Source organism: Elgaria multicarinata, chromosome 13 (genome assembly GCF_023053635.1).
Source record: "Elgaria multicarinata webbii isolate HBS135686 ecotype San Diego chromosome 13, rElgMul1.1.pri, whole genome shotgun sequence".
NCBI lineage: Eukaryota > Metazoa > Chordata > Lepidosauria > Squamata > Anguidae > Elgaria > Elgaria multicarinata.
The window spans coordinates 21,242,441-21,264,039 of record NC_086183.1 but is presented as its reverse complement, the minus strand read 5'-3'; the positions used below and the strand labels follow the sequence as shown (position 1 = coordinate 21,264,039).

The following is a 21,599-nucleotide window of genomic DNA, read 5'->3' as shown; positions in this document are numbered from 1 at the left end:
ACACCCTCTTGAGTAATGCAGCTGAATTTAGAGGTAGGATTCAGTAGCAGCACTCAAGTAACCACCGGAGCAGTTTTTACTCGCTGCGGCAACAGCGAAGGGGATCCTGAATCTCACTTCCATGTTGCAATGCACCTTGGAGCATGGAGTTGGACCTGCCCCCGGAGAAGGAAATGCCAGCAGCTACATCTGGGCAAGCTTCCTAATTTGCAGTGAAATGGCCATTCGCTTCCTTTCCTTTATCATCTTCTCTTTGATGCCCCTTTTTGTCTCAGGTATGTGATTATAATTGTGTGATCCCAGTTCAAAAGAATTCGGCAAGCGGGTGGCAAAAACAACACCCAGGCTTTTAGAGTAACCTAAAGTTACATGTGAGAATACTAGTGCAAATAGTGCTAGCCTTGCTACCGAAAAGAGGTTCCTTGCCAACAAAATACCATATTAGCAGTTGTGACATGCAGCCTCATTCCAAATTTTGGATATTAGCTAAAATATAGTAGCCCACTATCCACTCCAAAAGGCAAGTGACTGGCAATGGCAATTTGAAAATAATTCTTAGTTTTTTCATGTGCATATATAGTTCATGTGACCACTGAAGAAGACCTCTGTTGGGTCGAAACGCATATGGTCTTTAAGTGTTTTGGTCTTTAAGTATTTTGTTCTTTGAGTGTTTTTTAAATGGTCTTTGAGTACTTGTCAGTGCTTTTTTAATGATATAATATACAGCTTTAAAGTGGAAGTATACTTGAATTCTGGGAACTAGTGTAACATCAGTATATTAGAAAGTTTTTTATAATATCTCACTTACCTCTGTAGTACATGTGAGTACGGATAGTGACATGATCCGCCCTTTTCCCTCACTTCACTTTAATGAGCATTAAAGTACCATGTAGCGCACAGTTTGCCTATTGACATGCTATAGCTGGTGAGGTCCATTTTAAATTGTTGGTAACACATTATGGTACAGAGGTGGACAGAAAGTATCATGGGATTATAGAATAGTAGAGTTGGAAGGCCATCAAGTCCAACCCCCTCCTCAATGCATACCTGAAAGGTGGCTGTCCAGCTGCCTCTTGGATGCCTCTCTAGTGTGGGAGAGCCCACTACCTCCCTAGGTCATGGGTTCCACTGTCATCCTGCTCTAACTGGAGGTTTTTCCTGGTGTCCAGACAGAATCTGGCTTCCTGTAACTTGAGCCCATTATTCTGTGTCCTGCACTCTGGGATGATCGAGAAGAGATCCTGGCCTTCCTCTGTGTGACAACTTTTCAAGTAGATCAAGGGTGGCCGTACATTCTATTTTACAGAGGTTAAGTCCTCGATTTGAAGAGTTGACAATGGTTTGAAGGAATCCTCTGTTTGAACGGTTATCTAGATCAAAAGAATTATCAGAAGGAAAAGCAGGAGCCTTGAAGTTGCCCCTCAGTCTCCAATCTTTTGGGTCAATGGGCACATTTGGAATTTTGAAAGAGTATCATGGGTGCTCTCACAATATGGCCGCTTTGAGGGGGATTTGCCTCAAAATGGCTGCCATGGCAGACATGAATTATCACAAAACACCCATTTCCAAGGAGGCAAACTGGTGAGACTAAAAGAAAAGTAACTTGCCCAAGAATCTGAATACAAGGCAAAGCTGGCATCTGAGCTTTGCCTTGTATTCAGATTCTTATAAATGAATAAGAACTCTTATAAATGCACATAAAGATGGCGGTGGAGGGCAGCACTGCTTTGCAGCATGCCAGCCTCTAATTAAAATACACGTTTAATTTTAAAAAATAAAATCTTAAGAAATAAAATAAAAATCAGGCGTGACCAGGAGCTTCATGGGTGCCAGGAGAGGTGTTTGTGGACACATTGGTGCCCACAAGCACCATGTTGGAGACCCCAGCTGCAGATCATTGGTGCAGCGCATGCTTTCCATGGAAAAGGTCCTACATTCAATCTATGGCATATCTGGGTATGGTTGAGAAAGACTCTTGTCCAAAACCCTGGTCTGGGGCCAGCCCTACCATTGAGCAGTTTAAAGCAGAGGCCTCAGGCAGTGGTTGTTGGTGGACAGGGTGGAGTACTGACAGTCCCATGCCATTCCCTCAGAGCCCCATAAACTAGATTGTCAGTTACCTAAGTTAATCTGCAGCTCTCAGGTGCATTGGAAGACTGTCTCTTTGTTGGTTTTGAAGGTCCAATCTAGTATGCTTCAGAAGAAGATTCCAGGTTCAATCCCCGGCAAATCTAGCTAAAGTTAAGAAACACCATCATTTGAAACTGTTGTCTGAAGCCAAGCCATGGTGGTTAAGCACTTTGAGCTAAAAGTTATGGCTTAGCGTGCCAGGTGAACCGTGACTTAGTGTGTCGTGTGAACCATTCCTAACCATGGCCCAGATCTACACCAAGCTGGATATAACACTTTGAAAATGTTTTGAAAATTGTACATGGACTGTGTCCTGGGCCCCAACAGTTGTCACTACTGTTATAAACCATTTTAAAGCTGTAGTGTAGATCCTGCCCAAGAAATTTTCCACCCTTTCGTCATTGATGTATAGGCATTGCTCTTTGATCCAGCTGTGTAATTTCTGCATGGGTAGCTGACCCATTTTTTCTAGGACATTTTATACCAGGGGTGTCTCATCTCTCTCAGTCCAAGAGCTGAATTCAATTTCAGAAAAGCACTTGGGGAAGGGGGCAAAAGGGGGCAGGGGCAAAACACCAGCATATTTTAGCTTAAAGCTCTTACTTCCAACAATTAAATGTTAGTAGAGGTATTTCAACCTTTTGGAAGGGGGGCATTAAACCAGGGAAAGGGGCGGAGCCAACTGCAGAACCCTGGAGGGATAAATTGGGGCCCAAGCCATACCTGAGGTTCATCATTCCCGTTCTGTACACAAAGCATCCCTGGCAGTTGCTCATTTGACTTTTTTTATTTTTATTTTAATCTCCAAAGAAGGAGATTCCACACCCTGCTTAGAGAAAGGTAGACGCAAGTATGCTTGTCTATGTTCTGTTGACAGAGCAATCTAGTGGTGAACATAACCTCAGCTCCTTCCTAACTCATAGAGCTAATGGTAACATTTAGCTTTCTCTCTTTGTGTGTCGCTTGGTGATTTCTCCACGAAGGCACATTACTGCCAGCACCTCAGAACATCACAATACTGTCCACCAATATGAAGCATTTTCTGGTATGGAAGCCGGTGATCTTGCCCAAAGAAACTGTAAAATATTCAGTCGAGTTTCAAGGGTAAGTTTTCTTAAAATTTCTCTCTCATGAGTATGAGGGTTTGGGATATGACCTTAATGATGAAATTAATCTAATATGACTCAACTCAGGGAGGGATCATCACCAAATAACTTTTTTATATAGAAAATAGAGTCTCTTTGTTTTATATTGGAATGATTAAAGTGCAGGATTCAGTATAGCCTTATGATGGGTCATTTATGCCAGTCATCCAAACAGGTCTGGTATTTTATTGAAACTGTTTTTAGCTGACTAAATTGTTTAAAAATTTGGATATTTTCATTTTGATGCTGTATTTTTGATGCTGTGTTTTATTGTCTTATGAATTGTTATAAACCGCCCAGAGAGCTTCAGCTATTGGGTGGTATAGAAATGAAGATGATGATGATGATGATGATGATGATGATGACGACAATTTAATTGGTTTGAGTTTGATTACGTCTACAACTCTTCTTTGTTATCATTTGTATTTATGAATTAATGTAAGATGAAATGTTTTCCTTGGCTTATCTACTGGGAGTTCCCTATGGTTACAGGAAGCATACAATTCCCCGGTTAAAACAGCTCCACTGGCTTCTGGTCTGTTTCCGGGCACAAGTCAAAGTGCTGGTTATGACCTATAAAGCCCTATACGCAGGGCCGGCGCTACCATTAGGCCAACTAAGCAGCCGCCTAGGGCGCAGACCTTAGAGGGGCGCAGTACTGCCCTTTAAAGGTCACCGTTTTATACAAATTAGCTGTTTTAAGAAAAAACATAAGTTCAAGTTTTGTGCTTTTTCTTTTTTCTACAAAACATCTGTTCTTAAAAATCAAAGTTGGCAATTTGGGGTGGGATGGGGGGTGCAAGTAGCTTGCCTTGCCTAGGACGCAAAATAGTCTGGCACCAGCCCTGCCTATACAGCTTGGGTCTAGGTTATCTGAAAGACCATAATCTCCCTTATGATCCTGCCCGTGCTCAAAGACCTTCTGGGGAGGCCTTTCTCTCAGTGCCACCAACATCCAAGGCCCGCCTGATGGGTATGTGAGAGAGTAGCTGCTCCAAGGCTCTGGAACTCCTTTCCGAAGGAGGCTAGACTGGCTCCCTTCTTGTTACACTTTTGGAGGCAGGCAAAACCTTTTTGTTCCGGCACCGTTTTGGAAATACTTTGAACCTGTACTAATGCATTGGATTTTTCTTTTCTTTTTTAATTGTTACTGCTTTCTAAAAAAAAATATGAAATGATTTTAATTTCACTGTGGGTTTAATTCTATTTTAACTTTTGTAAGTTTATATTTATATGTTTTAATTGTATACATTTTAATCTTGTAAACCACATTGAGTCTCAGTACTGGGGAAAAGGCATGATATTATTATTATTATTATTATTATTATTATTATTATTATATTGGATGACTCAGGGGCAGCTTCACAGCTACCGCAGAGCTTTCCTGCAAATCTGCACATTGAAAAAAAACAGGATTTGCCCCAACTTTTTCAATCGGAGCGATGTCAGTTTGGCTCTTCTGCCTTCTGACGTCACTCCGGTGCAAATCCGGGGGCGGTGCCTGGTGGAAGGCGACTGGCAATTGGTCGCCTTCCACCAGGAAGAGGGCGGGCGCAGCTCTGGTACCCAGATGGCCGCCCAGAAACCCCGCACTCCCTCCTCAGCATCAGAATTACCTGACGCCACCCCTGATGAGGGAAACTGGCGCCGTGAAGACAGCCCCCAGATATTCTAACAACCCAGTTTAGGAAGTGGGGAAGGAGCCTTTTGTTGCTACTATTAAACAATTCACAGTCAGAAACCCCTGTTGATCTATTATTGCAAATCATTCAGTGATCTACCAGTACATCCTAATCAACCTTCGCTAGCTGTAGGGGCTGCCCTCTTTACTTCGGAAACCATTCTAGCTGATATGTCTTATTATGTAAGAGCCCATTATGAGATCAGGTAGGCAATCTAATTTAACTTTGAGTAGCAGTAAACACCACACCGCTGCAAATTTAAAGTAGACACACAGCACACCAGGGAAGGGGGTTGATCAGGAACTGGTCCTTGATTTTTTTTTGAAGCAAACTGTTCAAGGTCAATATTCTCTGCAGAGAAGACTACATTGTACTCTTTCCCCTAAATTTGCCCTTGGTTTTCCTCAGGGAATATGAGAGAGACTACGGCAATGACAGCTGGATTCCCATTGGAGAGTGTACGGGCATTAGTGTTACTCAGTGCGACATCACAGAAGACGTTTCTGCCACTGTGCCGTACAATCTACGAGTTAGGGCCGCTCTGGGGACCCAGGTCTCACGCTGGGCCACTCTCGAGAGGCTCTTCAATCGTATCACAAGTAAGTGCATTCATTCACATTCTCGCCTCTGGTGGAAACCTGACACTTTCAACTCTCCTCCTTCCACTGTCCTAATGAGCCCGTTCTGGGTCCTAACTGTCACTGAGATCCATATCTGTCAGCATTGGGTAACTGCTGTCGTGTTCTTGCCTGTTCCCTCTGGCATTCACATGTGCTGGCAAGCTGACACGAGACACTCACATCAGTGAGACTTATTTTATTGAGGAAATCACATGGTAGACAAGCTTAATGGTTACAGAGTCTCCAAAACACACTTAAAGCTGAATGGTTAGGTAGCTTTAGGCTCTTTTTTCTGAAATGATCTTTAAGGCAAACACTCGGAGAGGTGAATAGGGTATGCCAATAACAGCTTTGATTTTCTCCAGACGCCGCATACGCTGGCTCCTCAAAGGGACATGGCCAAGCTCCTAAAACAAAGTCCCAGGAAAGGTTGCTCTGAGCCACCAGAGCTGGGCAGAGAAATCTGTCATGCATTTGTCAGTCTCAGCCTACCTCTACTGAGCTGACCCCGTTACCATGACTTCAGGAAAGGTTAAGCCTCAGGCCCAGGACTGCTAAGGACTGGGAACTCCTTGCCACCTGAGTCTGGGCACAAACACAGAATCCACAGCATATGCAAGTCCAAGTCTATGAAAAGCCTCACTACTTTTCATGGCGCAGTTCTTAGATATCCAAAGTCCAATTAGCAAAGCGTCCATGTGCAGAGTGCTTTCAAAGTCCCAAGTGGAGATGGAATCCAAAGCAGGAGGGAGGTCAGGCGTTGTCTCGGATGATGAAACCTAGCAAAGCTTTTTCAGCTTTGCACCAGCCTTTAAGGCCTATTCAAAGACACTTGACAGACAGGTCCTCTGACCTGTAAACCATGCCCACGTGCCAAGAGGGCGGGATGTTACAACCCACTTCGAAGAGCGGACTCCACCTTTTCCAAAACACTCTGAAGTTCTCAGAGAACCAGCCGTTTCTAGGCCGAAGCAAAGGAGTGAACCAGCTACTCCCATGGGAACTGCTTACAGAGATAAGCTTGCACGGAACATCTGACATTCTCAAAGCATTTCCTAATAAATCTAACCGCTAGGTACAAGGCCTATACCTTACAACTGCCAAGATCCCGACACTCTGTCAGACCCCACTGATGCCTTGTCCTTCCTGTAGGACAATGATGATGATGATGATGATGATGATGATGATGATAATGGTAATAGGGAGGGATTTGAAGCATGAGTAAAATGAGTTTCCCATGTCCACTGAATCACCACACTTCACCCCACACTCGGGGTCGAAATTCAGAGAATGCGACTTCCAGGCAAAGTTGCTTCCAAAATTCGCCAGTTGCTGAATCTGCTTTCCATCCTGTCTTCTAGGCAACTGCTAGAAGACACCAAATCCATGACCACAATTTAGGATAATCAGATGCAAAGAAGGGCAGGGCTTCTGTATCTTAAATAGTAGTATAGAGGAGAGGAGTTCAGCAGGTACAGCTTGTCTAACATTGGAAGGATGAAAAGCTGCTCCTGATGAACTTCTCTCCTGTGCACAATCCATAAAGTCTCAGGAAGTCCGTCCCATACTTGGCTTCCCGGAAGCAAGTTGGTTTGAGACACAGATAAAGTGGCAGAGTTGACAAGCAGGAAAATCCTTCTCTAAAATGAAGTGTTTTGCATCTCGTTCTCTCACAGACGTCAGACTGTGGATGTTTTCATCCATCCTATGGCCATTGCTTTGAATGCAAAGGTCAGCCTGGCACAGAAATTCATTCTGTTCTAGAGCCACCTATTTAATCACCATCATTCCTTCTGTTTTTGATTTTCAAGCTGTGAGTGTCATGCCATTGTTTATGTAACCAAAACAGAACCACCTACGCACAAAAGGGAGATGTCGACAGGCTTTGGGGAACTCCAAGATTTGCAGAAGTTCAAACAATCTTCAGGACGGGGGAATCAAAGAGGAGCCCCCCCAAAAAACACCCGAAATAGGAATGAACGTGCTCACTAGCCACAAAATTCTGACTGTTATGGAATGGAAAGGAATGGAATAGAGTTTCTGGAATCCTGAACAGCATCACTCCATAACATTATAACACTTTGCTCATAATGCCGAGGGCCGTCATACTCCATGGAACATGTAGCTTGCTCATCACTTATTCTCGTATAGTCTCCATCCTAGAACAGACAGAACTGGTCTGTCCTTCACACAGCTCTAGCTATTGCGGGTCAGTACTATTAGTGTAGCAGAAGCCTGCAGGCAAACAAAAAATTGTATCACAACAACTGAAGAGACATTTCAAGTCTATGCAAGATTGCTAAATGCCTGGCTCTGATAATGGAATCCAGTTTCCGCTCCACCTTAGCCCTGAGGAGCTTCTACTAGGAAAAAAAGAAAAAGAAAGAATGGCTCATGAGAAATAGAGGACAAAGGCAAAACTGTGCCCCAAAAATGTGACCCGTGCTGTGTATCTATCTATACATTGATGGTGCTATATAAATAAATAATAATAATAATAATATAGGATGGCTCCTCAGAAATTCAGCACACCACTGCTGAACAGGAAATGTCCTGGGAGAAAACAGGTTGATCTTTTCCAGCACCGTGGAAAGTTCTTTTAGAGTTATGACTGAAACCCAGAGTGGATTCACCACCCTACTGACACTGGAACTATCAGGCCATAGCTAGACCTAAGGTTTATCCCTGGATCATCCAGGGGTCAAACCTGTTCATCTAGGTGATACACATGGGATCCAGTGCTCAGGCTGGGGCGAACCCTGGATGATCCTAGGATAAATCTTAGGTCTAGCTGGGGCCTCAGCCTCCACTAGGTTCCATAAACTGGACTTGAACTGGGCAGCGCTTCATATTTTATTTATTTAATTAATTAATTAATATATTTTTCATCCGCCCAATCACCAGTGTTCAAACAGAGGATGCCTTCAAAGAGAGGAGTGACCTCTGCAACGTAGGACACATGGCCACAATTTTTAGGCCAAACGAGATGAAATGTTGGAAATCCATGATCAGATCTCCTCTCTTCATTTTTATTTTTTTAAGCGGCAGGACCACAGCACTGAGGAAGACAAAAGAGAGTATGAGGTGGCGTAGGGCCCATTCCACCAGATGTCCACCGGGCTTTCTTACAAGTTTTGGAGTTTCCTTGGGCTACTGTCCCAGGTGTGAATCCTTCTTTTCTTAAACTAGGGAATAAAATTTAGGTGCAGTCACATTAGGGATATGATTGGTGTGGTTCTTTTCACAGCATCCCTTGTTCCACCTATGTTGACTGTCACAGCTGATGGATATCATTTGCTCGTGGAGCTCGAGCGTCTAGGCCCTGCCTTTGAATTCTGGGTATTTTACTGGAGGAAAGACCAAGAGCGCAAGGTAGGTTTGGTTTGGTGTCTGTTCTCCCAATGCAGGATTGGCTAGATAGAAAGGGAGAAAAGTACTTTTACTAGGCAAGCTTTAAAAATTGGGCAAAAACTCCGAACCTTAGTATTATTATGGGATGGCACAGCAAATGATTCCTGAGGGGATTTCATCTTTATCCTTCATTATTCAGGTTTCTCTGCTATATACTGTTGTCCAATGAAGTATGGGATCAGTTTGATTCCTGCTTGGCACAATATAAATATCCTGCTTGGGGCCAAAATATTTGAAAGTTCACCTTCTTCTACATCAGCCTTCCTCAACCTGGGGCGCTCCAGATGTGTTGGACTACAACTCCCAGAATGCCCCAGCTGGCTGGGGCATTCTGGGAGATGCAGTCCAACACACCTGGAGCGCCCCAGGTTGAGGAAGGCTGTTCTACATGAAGCCGCCTTCCTAGAATGTCAGAGAAATTCAGAAAGGGTTCAAAAGAGTTCAGATTTCTGTGAATCCGACTTGCGGAACGTCTTTTTCTAAGTCACCTGTATTCTGACCAATTTTCTCTTGGGGGAGTGGGGGATTTTTGCTAATGCACATTAGCTCTCTTGCTTTCTTGCCACTGAGAGGTTCTGTACAGCACCATGAAAATTGATGGTGCTATATAAATAAATATTATTAATAATCATAATCATAGTTTAAAAAAACAGCACGGCCTTTTCTGCACAATATCACCCATTACGGGGCGGGCGAGATTATTCTTCTCATTTTTTCAGTGTGCTGACCACAGCTATTGTGGCATAATATCCCCATCATTCAAACTGATAATTCATGTGAATAGATACCAATAGTATATGTATTGGAAGAGACAGGATGATCCATATTATCCTCAGTTCTGCATGCATCCGATCTATTCCTCTAACAGCCAGTTCCCAACATTTCATCCCATCACCCCGCAGGGTAACCAAGAACTCAAATCCAGACTAGGCCTATGCAGATGCTGATATATATATATGGCCACCCAAATAGGGCCATAGTTTAAAAGACCCAACTCTACAGATCCATACACACATGGGCTGTTTCATTCTAGAACTTGGCTCAGATCTTGTCAAGGGTCTTTATCATATCTTATTTATTTAAATGTTTATATCCCATCTTTGGGGCCCTTACGGACTCCTTCAGCACCCCCAGGCAGCTCACGGACACCACAAAAATAATAAACAGCCAATAAAACAAACAAACAAAAAATGAAATATTAAAAATCACACAAGGGAGGAAAAGACTGAATCAAACCAAAAAGTGCAGCATAACAGAAAGGTTTGGGCAGCATACTGGAACACCAGTGGAAAAAGGGCTGCCATTTGGGCTGTTCCACAGCTTGGGCACTGGTGGGACCGAGGTCCTCACCTGGAAGGCATCCATGGGCAGCTGTCAGTGCTCCAACTACTGATGCCTGATTTTGCCCTTCTTAACCAACATTTTCATTCCTCACAATGACCCTGGCTTAACATTGTTCTGGGGCATTGTGTGAAATTAAAAAAAGGGTAGTTAAACCCAGCCACATGGCGTTGCCTGGAGAACTGCCATAGCAATGGCATCAGTGGCCCCTGCATGGAGGGGGGACAAACCAGACAATTCTCTACCCAGGATCCGCTCAAACCCTGGGTGCTGCAACTGGAAAGGCCCTGTCCCACTTCCCAACCCATTGCCACTACAATTGCAATGGGATATGTAGTGCAGCCTCGGATAATGATGGCAGTGGGAAGTAGAGATGTATGGATTTTGTTCAATCCACTCAATTTGTGTTGCATGGATCGCCAGGCGTTTTTCGTTCCGGCATCTGCTCGTTGGCTGAATCGGATTTTTTTAAAACAGAATTTTGTTTTACTTGTGCTAATCCACATTCACGCAAATTCACATTAGCGCGAATTCACATTAACTAAGGCCTCATCTACACCACACAGGATATTGCACTATGAAAGTGGTATGGAAGCAGTATATAAAAGGCAGGAGCCACACTGCTGCTTTGTAGTGGTACTAAAGTGCACTGACAACTGTTGGGGCCCATTGACACATACCATCTTCCGCTTTCATACTGCTATATCCTGCTTGGTGTGGCTCCGGCCTTTTATATACCACTTTCATACCACTTTCAGAGTGCTATATCCTGCTTGGTGTAGATGAGGCCTAACTGTCTTGAGGAGTAATCCTTTACTGTTAGGTTTTATTATTGTTTTAAACTGAGGTATATCTTGCTCTTGTTTTTTTAAATGAGTTTTGTTTATTCTAATGGCTTTTGGTACACAAATAAACAATTTACTTACTTACATTAACTAGCATGTGTTAGCACTGAAGGCTAACAGGTTATTCCAGTTGCAAGATGTGCTGGAACTTGTATGATTTAACTGAATCATTATTCATGACATTGCGAAAGGTGCAAGGTTCTGAAGTGAGAAGGTCCCTGCTCCGGATTTACAGAACTTTGCTCCCTTAGGAGAGTTCCCGACAGTCCTGGTCCATTTAGTTTAAGGTGTAATCCTATGCATGTTTAGTCCAAAAATAGGCCTACAACTCCCAGCATGCCCCAGCCAGCCATGCTTATCAGTAACAATGGGTTGCGGCACAGAGGTGCACCACATTGGTGGTTTGGTGCGAGCCTGGTGTGGGTAGTTTGTTGGGGTAGTTGACAACCCAACCAGAACCCATGAGGTGTTTTAGGGTTGTGGGTGACTTGTCAACCCACAACCAAAACCTCACCAGGTTCGTACATAACAAAAAGCTGTAGTGCTCCCCTGCCACAGCCTGAATATTCACAATGGTGGCAACCACCACACTGAGAAGCCCTGTGGGGAAATTTACCCACGGTGGTTTCTCATTACGTGTGAACCGAGCCTATAAGCCAACAACAAACCATGGTTTTTATTTGTGGTTTATAGCAGGTTAACAAACTGTGGTTTGTTTGTGAGAATGAGTTCAGACACGATGAGTCAAATTTCAACAAACCACACCATGGCTTAGTGTTATCTACAGACCAAGCCTCAGGATACCAGTTGCTGAGGAGGAAGGGCAGGGGAGGGTGCCACGACACAGGCTCTGAACACCAGACCTCACGTCTGCCACCACTTCTTATGGGGCGACACAGGCTCTGAACACCAGACCCGGCCGAGGCTACTCCCTGCTCAAGCCAAGCACCACCACTTGATACGCCTGAGGCAAGGGATAAAGCCCACCTTCCTCCAAACTATGTGGAGAAAGGGGTTTAAAAAGGAGAAGGATTTTAATATATATAATAATGCGCTGTGAGTTATATCTGCTTCGGTGAATGATTGTCAGAGTGGGTGTTAAATGTGTAAACTTAAGATGATAAACGCCAAACAGACATGTGGGATTTTTGTGGTAGTTTTAAAACAAACAATCAAAATTTATTTTTAAAAGTTCATAAGCTTTGTTTCAAATAACAACATTTAAAAACCTTTTTGAAACCTTCCATACAATCCTGTCACTCTCACATTCGCGCTTTCCTTTCTCTCACACAATCACTCTTGAACTTTCTTTATTATCAGTATTGATTAATATACTTCCACTACGTGCACACCACACTCTAAAGACACCACTCACTACACTGACTCTCAAATTTCCCAGAACTTAAGTACCATAAATACAGAGAGCACTACAGACTCTAAGAGTCCCTAACAAGTCTCCCTGAAAAGGTTCTCTCCAAAAGAACCTCTGAAAAGAACTCTCACTCCCCTCCGTCCTTCCCTTATATATGACTCCTCCCCCCTCCCAAGACATTCTATCTCCGCCCACTCAGGCCAACATTCTAAAAACCACAGACTTACAAACTGCAGACATACATTTGGAATTGACTTGTGGGGTGTAATATCTGTTATGGAATTCTCAGATGAATTTGTGGGGGAAGCAGGTTGCTGGACTAGATTGACTGTTAGTCTGATCCAACAGGGCTCTTCTTATCTTGTTGTTATACACCGCATCCACACATGCTGTTTCTCTCATATGATGGATGCACATGGAGAAACGCACACTGCTTTTTAACTGTGAAACAGCCCTTCATCTCAGTTGCTTGGCTTTCCTACAAAGAGGTCAAGAAAGAATTTAGCTGGTGACTTCTAGACGCTTCGGCCCTTCCCTATAACACGGAACATGGGTTAATCTCAACATAACTTCCTATAATTACCTAACTGGCATGGAGTGGAGGAGGTCTTCCAACCCGAATTTACTTGCACTGTATATTTTCCTAAGTCAGGGTTTCTCCTCACCCACCCCAGTCGGATGTTTAAATCAAAAGAAATAAATGCCTGTTATTCAAAAAGCTGAATTTGCATTCTGAAAGCTTGATGGATCTCAGAGTCTGTGAACAGTTCTGTTTCAGCTCTGGTATTGATGCATCATCTCTGTCCTTAGTATTTTGGCTGCATCTCACAAGCACGTTGCAGTTGTTTTTCTTGTTCAGCAACAGTATTCATTAACATGCGAGTTTTGAAGAAAAGGACAAGGCAGGATCATGTGCTGACGGCCAGGCTCATTAGTCTTATGCTTGGAAGCTTTTCCCACCCTGGTTTCTTTCTTCACCCTGAATTTTGTGAAACTAGGTGCACCGCAAAGTGGTGAGAGACAGCAGCATTGCCATACATCTGGAGACCATGGAAGCGGGAGCTGAATACTGTATTAGAGCCCAGACCTACGTTGAGGCCATTAACCGAAGTAGCAATTTCAGTGATGTGCAGTGTGTGACGGCTGGAGGTAAGAAAAGCATGGAAGGGGAACTTGTAGGTCAGCTGACCCAACCCTTTGGTCAATGCTTGAAATCCCAGAGATAGCACATCTCCAACACATGGCTATTCAGCCTCTGTTTGAAGAACTCCTGTAAGGGAGAACCCACCACACCCCAAGGTAATTGCTACCACAGTTGAAATGCTCTTACCATCAAGATATTTCTCCCAGTAGAGGCTGGCGGCTCCAATTTCAGTGGGGTGATGAGTCCACTCCAGGTTTCAGTCAGAACAAGTCAGAACTCCAAAGGAGCTATTCAAGGCCGCACTCTGGATAGCTCCTTTAGTGTTCTGACTGAGGCCCTTTCTATACCATTCAGGTGAAGAGAGAGGGAGGGGGGCGATCCCGGACTTACCTCCTTCCGGGATCGTCCCCTATGTCCAAATGGCCAGTGTGGGAGGAGAGATGTTGCGTGAGTTATAGGAGCTGGAGCCAACTCGCCCCCACCCCACCAACCCTCGATTCCTCCCGGTCCGGCTCCTTCCCTCTACTGATCCCCGCTACTCACGGGGAGGAGGGAAGAAGCTGGGACGGGCAGCCACACACCTCCCGTGGTCTCAGGATGATCCCAAGGCCGCGGGAGGAATCGGGTTTTCCCAGGGATTATTTATCCCTGGGAAATTGCGTGCTCGTCCCTATTTCCTCCCGGAAGTCCCTGTGTATCATTTGGACGCACAGGAACTCGGCTGTGACCAGCCCGCATTTTCAGGCTGGTGTAGAAACGGCCTGATTCTGACTGAAACCCAGAGCGGTTTCACCACCTCACTGACATTATTGCCAGCAGCCTCCACTGGTTTCTCCTGATATTCAAGTGAAACCTACCCTCCTATAAAACCTACACTCATTCAATTTAGTCCTGCCCTCTGGGGCAACAGAGAACTTTTTTTTTTTTTTACTTTTTCTATATGACAGGTATTTACAGAATGCTATAATGCGCAACCCCCGGTCTTCTGTTTTCCAGGCTAAACACACTCAGTTCCTTCAACCTTTTGAGCTTTTCTACACAAGGCATTTATCGTGTGCAATCTTCTAGAGTAATCGATAGCTTCCGTTTCTGCAAAGCCTGTTTAACAGACTTGGCAGTCCTATGCGATGTGTAACACTGTGTGCCAGTCAGTAATAATAGAGTTATTCTTAGAGAGGAATTATCATGGAGTAGAAGTATTAAGGGCTCAAGGTATTGCTTCCTCAACTCAGCATACAGGGAACATTCTGATAGAAAATGTACCATGACAGGATCCACACTACCGCTTTATAATGGTTTATAACAGTAGTGACAACTGTTTAGGCCCAGGACACACTCCATATACAGTTTTCAAACCGCTTTCAACATGTTATATCCTGCCTGGTGTAGATCTGGCCCATATCTTCTACCTTGGGACAGCTAACAGGGCAGTATCTTTTCACACCATGATGGGCCCTATAACGTGCCTTCCCCTCCATCAGCTGGAGGGAATTCAATCTTCATTTAGTCAAAAGCTGTCTCAATGTTTAAAGCCAATCGAGAGATGGAGAGATGGAGCATAGCAACCAGGATGATCAGGGGTCTAGAAACAAAGCCCTATGAAGAGAGACTGAAAGAACTGGGCATGTTTAGCCTGGAGAAGAGAAGATTGAGGGGAGACATGAGAGCACTCTTCAAATACTTGAAAGGTTGTCACACAGAGGAGGGCCAGGATCTCTTCTCGATCCTCCCAGAGTGCAGGACACGGAATAACGGGCTCAAGTTAAAGGAAGCCAGATTCCGGCTGGACATCAGGAAAAACTTCCTGACTGTTAGAGCAGTGTGACGGTGGAATCAGTTACCTAGGGAGGTTGTGGGCTCTCCCACACTAGAGGCCTTCAAGAGGCAGCTGGACAACCATCTGTCAGGGATGCTTTAGGGTGGATTCCTGCATTGAGCAGGGGGTTGGACTCGATGGCCTTGTAGGCCCCTTCCAACTCTGCTATTCTATGATTCTATGATTCTATGTGTACCTTGGCCATCCATATTGCTTCAAGTTACTCTTCAAAAGAGTGCAAGACCATGCGAACGCAATGTATAGTGGCACTGCGACAACGCCACCTCACACACAAGGCATTGACGTGTGCACCTCCCTCAGGCTAAGCATCATCACTTAAATACCTGAGGAAGGGGTAAAAAGAAAAGTATAACCTTTCCCTTATAGCAGAGGGAAAAGGTAAGGAGATTTGGAAAAGGCTTTTCTGTGAATATAGCAGGCTGAAGGTTTAATGTAAAGTGTTTATTTATGAATCAATAGAGCAGGAGACACAGCCAAACTGTCACGTGGTTTTATGGTAGCAAAATAAAGAAAATGTTTATTGTTGTTTACAGTTCTTAGTTCCTTCAAATTCTATTAAGCTCCTGCCTATTCTTAAGAATACTGGTAGAAACAAATCTAATAATAACAATCCTTAGTCCCTGTGATCTTGTTTTCACTCACTCCTCACACAACTCCTGACAAAAAATCACACAGCTAAACACATCTACCCTCCAAACCCAATCACCAACCGAACACCTCAGACCACTCAGCTCCCCCCAAATATATATATACTCCTCCCCCCCCCCCCCGTTCCACAGCCTCACCAGCCTCACCCATTCCGTACTCTCTAGACATACTCACACAGACATACCTAAGGGAATAGAAATGTGGGTAACGCTACAGGCACCTAACCCATTTTCCAGATATTTTCAACACAGAGCCCTACCCCCACCCCCATTGTGGTTTTCTGCTCTTTTAGTAACTTGTCTCTTTTTGCCTCCAGACAGCAAAGCCATATGGGTGACTTTTGCCCCACTCTTCTTGGTTGTCTTCGTTGCGACGGTTTTGGTGCTTCTTTATATCGTTTGGAAAATCTGCCGGATCTGCCAGTATTCCTGCTGCCCCAGTGTGGGTCTGCCAGACACGTTGGTAAGAAATGCTTTGGAATAATTAGGCTGGGCTTTTGCACAGACATCCCAGAGAAGGTAGACTTGCCCTGCTTTACGAAGCCATGGGTTGAATTCACGGGCCTCCAATGAAGCTAAACATGGGTAGGACACTGGTGCTGCACTCATGTCCTGCTTGTGGGTTCCTGGTCAACAGCTGGTTGGCCACTGTGTGAACAGTTCACTGGACTAGATGGACCCTTGGTCTGATCCAGCATGGATCTTCTGATGTTCTTATGACTAGATGGACCCTTGGTCTGATCCAACATGGATCTTCTGATGTTCTTATGACTAGATGGACCCTTGGTCTGATCCAGCATGGATCTTCTGATGTTCTTATGACTAGATGGACTCTTGGTTGATCCAGCATGGATCTTCTGATGTTCTTATGACTAGATGGACTCTTGGTTGATCCAGCATGGATCTTCTGATGTTCTTATGACTAGATGGACCCTTGGTCTGATCCAGCATGGATCTTCTGATGTTCTTATGACTAGATGGACTCTTGGTTGATCCAGCATGGATCTTCTGATGTTCTTATGACTAGATGGACCCTTGGTCTGATCCAGCATGGATCTTCTGATGTTTTTATGACTAGATGCACTCTTGGTTGATCCAGCATGGATCTTCTGATGTTCTTATGACTAGATGCACTCTTGGTTGATCCAGCATGGATCTTCTGATGTTCTTATGACTAGATGGACCCTTGGTCTGATACAGGTAGTATGACATGTTTAACTATCTTCAGTATTAATTAATTAAAACTTAACATGATAAACTTTTTTCATTTTTAAAAAGGACTTACTGCCTATCAAATATACTAGTGCCTTTGAAGTAGTTGGCCACAATATCAGAAAGCAGGTGCAACTTTATTTCTTAGTGAGCGACTACAGAGAATCTATCCTGTGCTCTTTTCCTTATAGCTCCACATTTAAGACAGCTAAAGAGAACTTACTGGGGTTTTTCTAGGGCTAGATATAGAGCGTCATCAGAGCAGGGGGAGAGGGGGATCGCGTTTCTCTACTCTCACTTTGCCTCCTGCTCCTGTCCCACAATAGGGACGAACAGTTTCCTCTTTCTTCCCACATGGCCCATTCAGTGGGCGTTTTTTATTGTGCTGCTTCTCCTGCACACAGCAGGAAATGGCGTCAAGTTTCGTCACAGCCAAAAGAATCAGATTTTCCAGGTCTTTTTTTGTGACGGAAAAACAAGCGGGAGGAGTGGGAGGCAGATGGCGTCGTGAAAAGGACCCATGAAAACCTGTGAGTGGCCAGTAACGAGCATGCGATAAAATGCTCATCTGATGTCACAGGAGCTGAAAACTGGAGTGGGGGCTGCAATAAACCCAAATGGGGGAGGGCAGGCTTCCACAAGCTCCTTTATGACTATGGTCCTGAACATGCCTTTGAATATTAAAAACTGCTGTGCCCAGATAGTAAATGTTGATGACCTGATACCCCAATCTCTGTGCAGTGGAGTGAATGTTTCTTAACCTTTAACATCGTATTAACCATGGGTTTTTTTTCTCCTCCTCCTCTAGAAACTCACAGAATCACCTGCTAGGATTCTAAATTACAAAGGAGAGGACATGGAGAAATGTGATGAGTCTGTGCAAGTGCTGGGCCCTGAAGAGCTCCTTCTCCACTTTTGGATTCATGACACCCTTTAATATCACATTGAAGATGCAAACTTCAAAATGAGACACACACACACACACAATCCTGCCTTTGTCCTCCTCATCCTGAGCTGGGCACACACAGCTTTCCATTACTGAGAAGGAGCAAGTGTCATGACTAGGCCTGTTCCCCTTAAGCTGGGGGAAGGAGGTTCAGGCAGCCAATCAGAATCAGATTCTGAAGCAGAAAAGACAGTGCCAGAAACATTCCAGCCTATACAGGGAGTGGAGGAGGTGACTCTCACAGGCTCTTCACCAGCTGGGAATACACTTTCTCCAGACCTTATCTCTGAAAGTGTAAACAAAACACAGTCTGCAGGAAATCAGTATTCTTCCAAGGGGGAGGACACTAAAAGACTAGCTGATCCTAGAGTACGCCGCAGACTAAAATGGGCGGAGCTAAAGGAAGGTGAGAGAAGGTCAGCCCAGCTGGCTTCTTTCCAGAGGCTTCTACAGAACCATTTTCCCTGAACTCAAAGCATTCTGGGGAAAGGCTGCCCACTCTTCTTGAAAGGACAATTGTCTCGCTTAGTTTGCATAGTTTTGCCTAGAGGAAAGTTCCTAGACGTTGGACTCTCTTTAGGTGGGAAGAGAAGTTTATTGCCTGAATAAAGCTTTGTAGATTACGTAGCAGGCCTCTTTATTGTTTCCCAGTAAGGTGGGAAGTTTTGGGAAGCATAACAGCAGGTTCTGCAAAACACAAGAAATGACTAGATAGACCCTCAGTCTGATCCACAGGGCTCCTCCTCCTCCTCCTCTTCTTCTTCTTCTGGAAGGCTGGGGGCAGACCATCCATCCATCCATCCATCCATCCCTGTTTGACACAGAACCAGAACTGAGCGCATGGATAAAAACACAGGGACCATATTCATAGCCACTTATAATCTGCTTGATTCTGGGCTTTCAGTGCATTGTTGTTGTTGTTTTGTCTTATACAGAGGGTAATCTTGGAGGTCCTTCTGTTTATGGGATCAATAGAAGGGGCTTTCCCCATGAGTATTCATGTTCTAATTGCTCTCAACACAGAGAAAGTATGCACTGCATTTCTCAAGCTAGGGAAAGTCAACAAGCTTTGAGTCCAGAATTTTGGGCTGACCTAGGACAGATGTTTCAGCAACTTTGCCTGTACATGGCAGGAAATCCCGACAAATCCCAACTTATTTCAGAAGAGTTGGGTTTTCTGTGGCTTAATTTATATAGCTAAAACTGGGAAATGGAGCGGGAGACACGCAGGAGGCTGATGTCATCAAAATGACCCATGAACGTTCGTGAGTGACGATTTACGAGCATACTATAAAACACTTGTTTAAAGAAGCTAATTGAGACAAGATCCTCCCTTTAACGCAGGGGCAGGGAACGTGTGACCCACCAGAATTTGTGGGACCGCAAAGGCACTATTGCACCAGCAGATGCTATTAGCATTGCACTAGAAGTCGCTTATGTTAGCAGTAGTGTCAAAGATAATGCCCCAAATCTATCAGCCTTCACTAGCATAGTCAATGGTGAAGCATAATGAGAGTTGTAGCCAACATCTGGAGAGCCACACGTCACCCATTCCTGCTTTAATGTATGGGTTCCAGAATCAAATATAGAACTGGCAACACATGAGCTGTTGCCTGCTTCGCATTCAGGAGGAGGAGCCTGCTTTTCCACCTTAGTTCCAACTTCTTCCAAGCAGCCTACTTCCAATGCTTGCATCCGATTGGGCTAAACTTGGCCACACGTTCCTCAAATTCATTGAACCACTTGTTTTAGAACTGAAGTTCACAGCTTGGGGGAAAAGTCCTATTTATGGAGATGTTCAAGTAAAGCATAGAAAAGGTTTTGTATTATTCTTTGTGGAAATATATATATGGCACTGATGTGCTTGGAAAAGATATGTAAATACAGAAATGTGCCCTAATTTGTTATGTGGTTGTGCATGTGATGTCAGGTATAGGTACAAGGTGGGCCTTGTACCTAGTAGGTAGATTTCTTAGGTAGATTTATTGGGAAGGTACTAGTATCTACCTACTATCTACTAGTATGTAGATTTATTAGGAAATGGTTTGAGAATGTCAGATGTCTCTGCAAGCTTATCTCTGTAAGAAGTTCCCACGGGATCTAGCTTGCTAACTCCCTGTTGCGGACTTGAACTTAAGATTGTTTTGATAAGGAGGAGGCCACTCTTAGAAGCTATCACTCAGACTTTACCATCATCGAAGTGTGTTGTACCATCTCGTCCTCTTGGCACATGGACGTGGCTTACAAGTCAGGGGACCTGTCTGTCAAGTGGGTTTAAATAGGCCTTATATGCTGGTGCAAAGCTTAGAAAGCTTTGCTAAGTTTCATCTCTTGACGCAACGCCTGACCTCCCTCGCGTTTGGATTCCATCTCCGACGGGGACTTTGAAAGTCCTCTGCATATAGACACTTTGCTATTTGGACTTTGGATATCTAAGAACTGTGCCATGAAAAAATACTCTGCGGCTTTTCATAGACTTGGACTTACATTTGCTGTGGATTGTGTGTGTGTGTGTGTGTGTGTGTGTGTGTGGCCAGACTCAGGTGGCAGGGAGTTGCCAGTCCTTAGCAGAAGGAGGGGACTCCTATGCCTGAGGTTTAACCTTCTCTAAAGTCATGGTAAAGCAGGGTCAGCTCAGTTGTGGCAGGCTGAAATTGACAAGTGCATGACCGATCTTCTCTGCCCTGCTCTGGTGGCTGAGAGAAACTCTTCCCTGGGATTTTGGTTTAGGCATTGGTCATGTCTCTTGAGGTGCCATCATATGCGGCATCTAGAGAAGCTCAAATCGGATGGTGGCGTACCCTCCGAGTGTTTGTCTTAAAGATCGTATCAGAAAAAGATCCTAAAGCTTTCTAACCAGCTTTAAGTGTGTTTTGGAGACTATGTAACCATTAAGCCTGTCTACCACATGATTTCCTCAATAAAAGAAGTCTCACTGATGTGAGTGTCTCGTGTCAGCTTGCCAGCATGTGGGAATGCCAGAGGGAACAGGCATGAACACGACATGTGACTGTTCAGTTCTGTTCACAGACTCAGGGGTGTAGAACTCTACAAAAAGTCTATGTATTTTCGATGTCAGCTATAAAACTGAAACTTATCTGTAAAGTGAAACAATGTCTTGTGTGTATGTGAAGTATATATTTTTTAGCCCGATCAATCCTAAAACTTGCAATCCCAGAAAACAATTGCATACAAAGACATCATGTAATGCATGGAGTACTATTGCAGAAGCATGGAGAGGGATTCAAAACCCCAGGAGTTCTCAGC

General features: G+C 44.3%; 1 protein-coding gene and 1 long non-coding RNA gene across 2 annotated transcripts in view; both read left to right on the top strand.

Moving 5' to 3' along the window:
* On the top strand, positions 1-18,340 carry IL20RB (interleukin 20 receptor subunit beta). Its single transcript, XM_063139972.1, has 7 exons — positions 1-275; positions 3,114-3,234; positions 5,366-5,556; positions 8,825-8,949; positions 13,545-13,695; positions 16,492-16,637; positions 18,195-18,340. Exons 1-7 carry the CDS (start codon positions 122-124, stop codon positions 18,321-18,323), a joined length of 1,017 nt encoding a protein of 338 aa, XP_062996042.1. The 5' UTR covers positions 1-121; the 3' UTR covers positions 18,324-18,340.
* Positions 18,341-20,189: 1,849 nt separating this feature from the next.
* The window catches only part of LOC134408458 (uncharacterized), a 119,651-nt gene continuing 118,241 nt past the window's right edge, over positions 20,190-21,599 (top strand). Inside the window, exons 1-2 of the long non-coding RNA XR_010026098.1 lie at positions 20,190-20,308; positions 20,370-20,450. This is a non-coding gene — a long non-coding RNA (uncharacterized LOC134408458). The remainder of the gene's footprint in view (positions 20,309-20,369; positions 20,451-21,599) is intronic.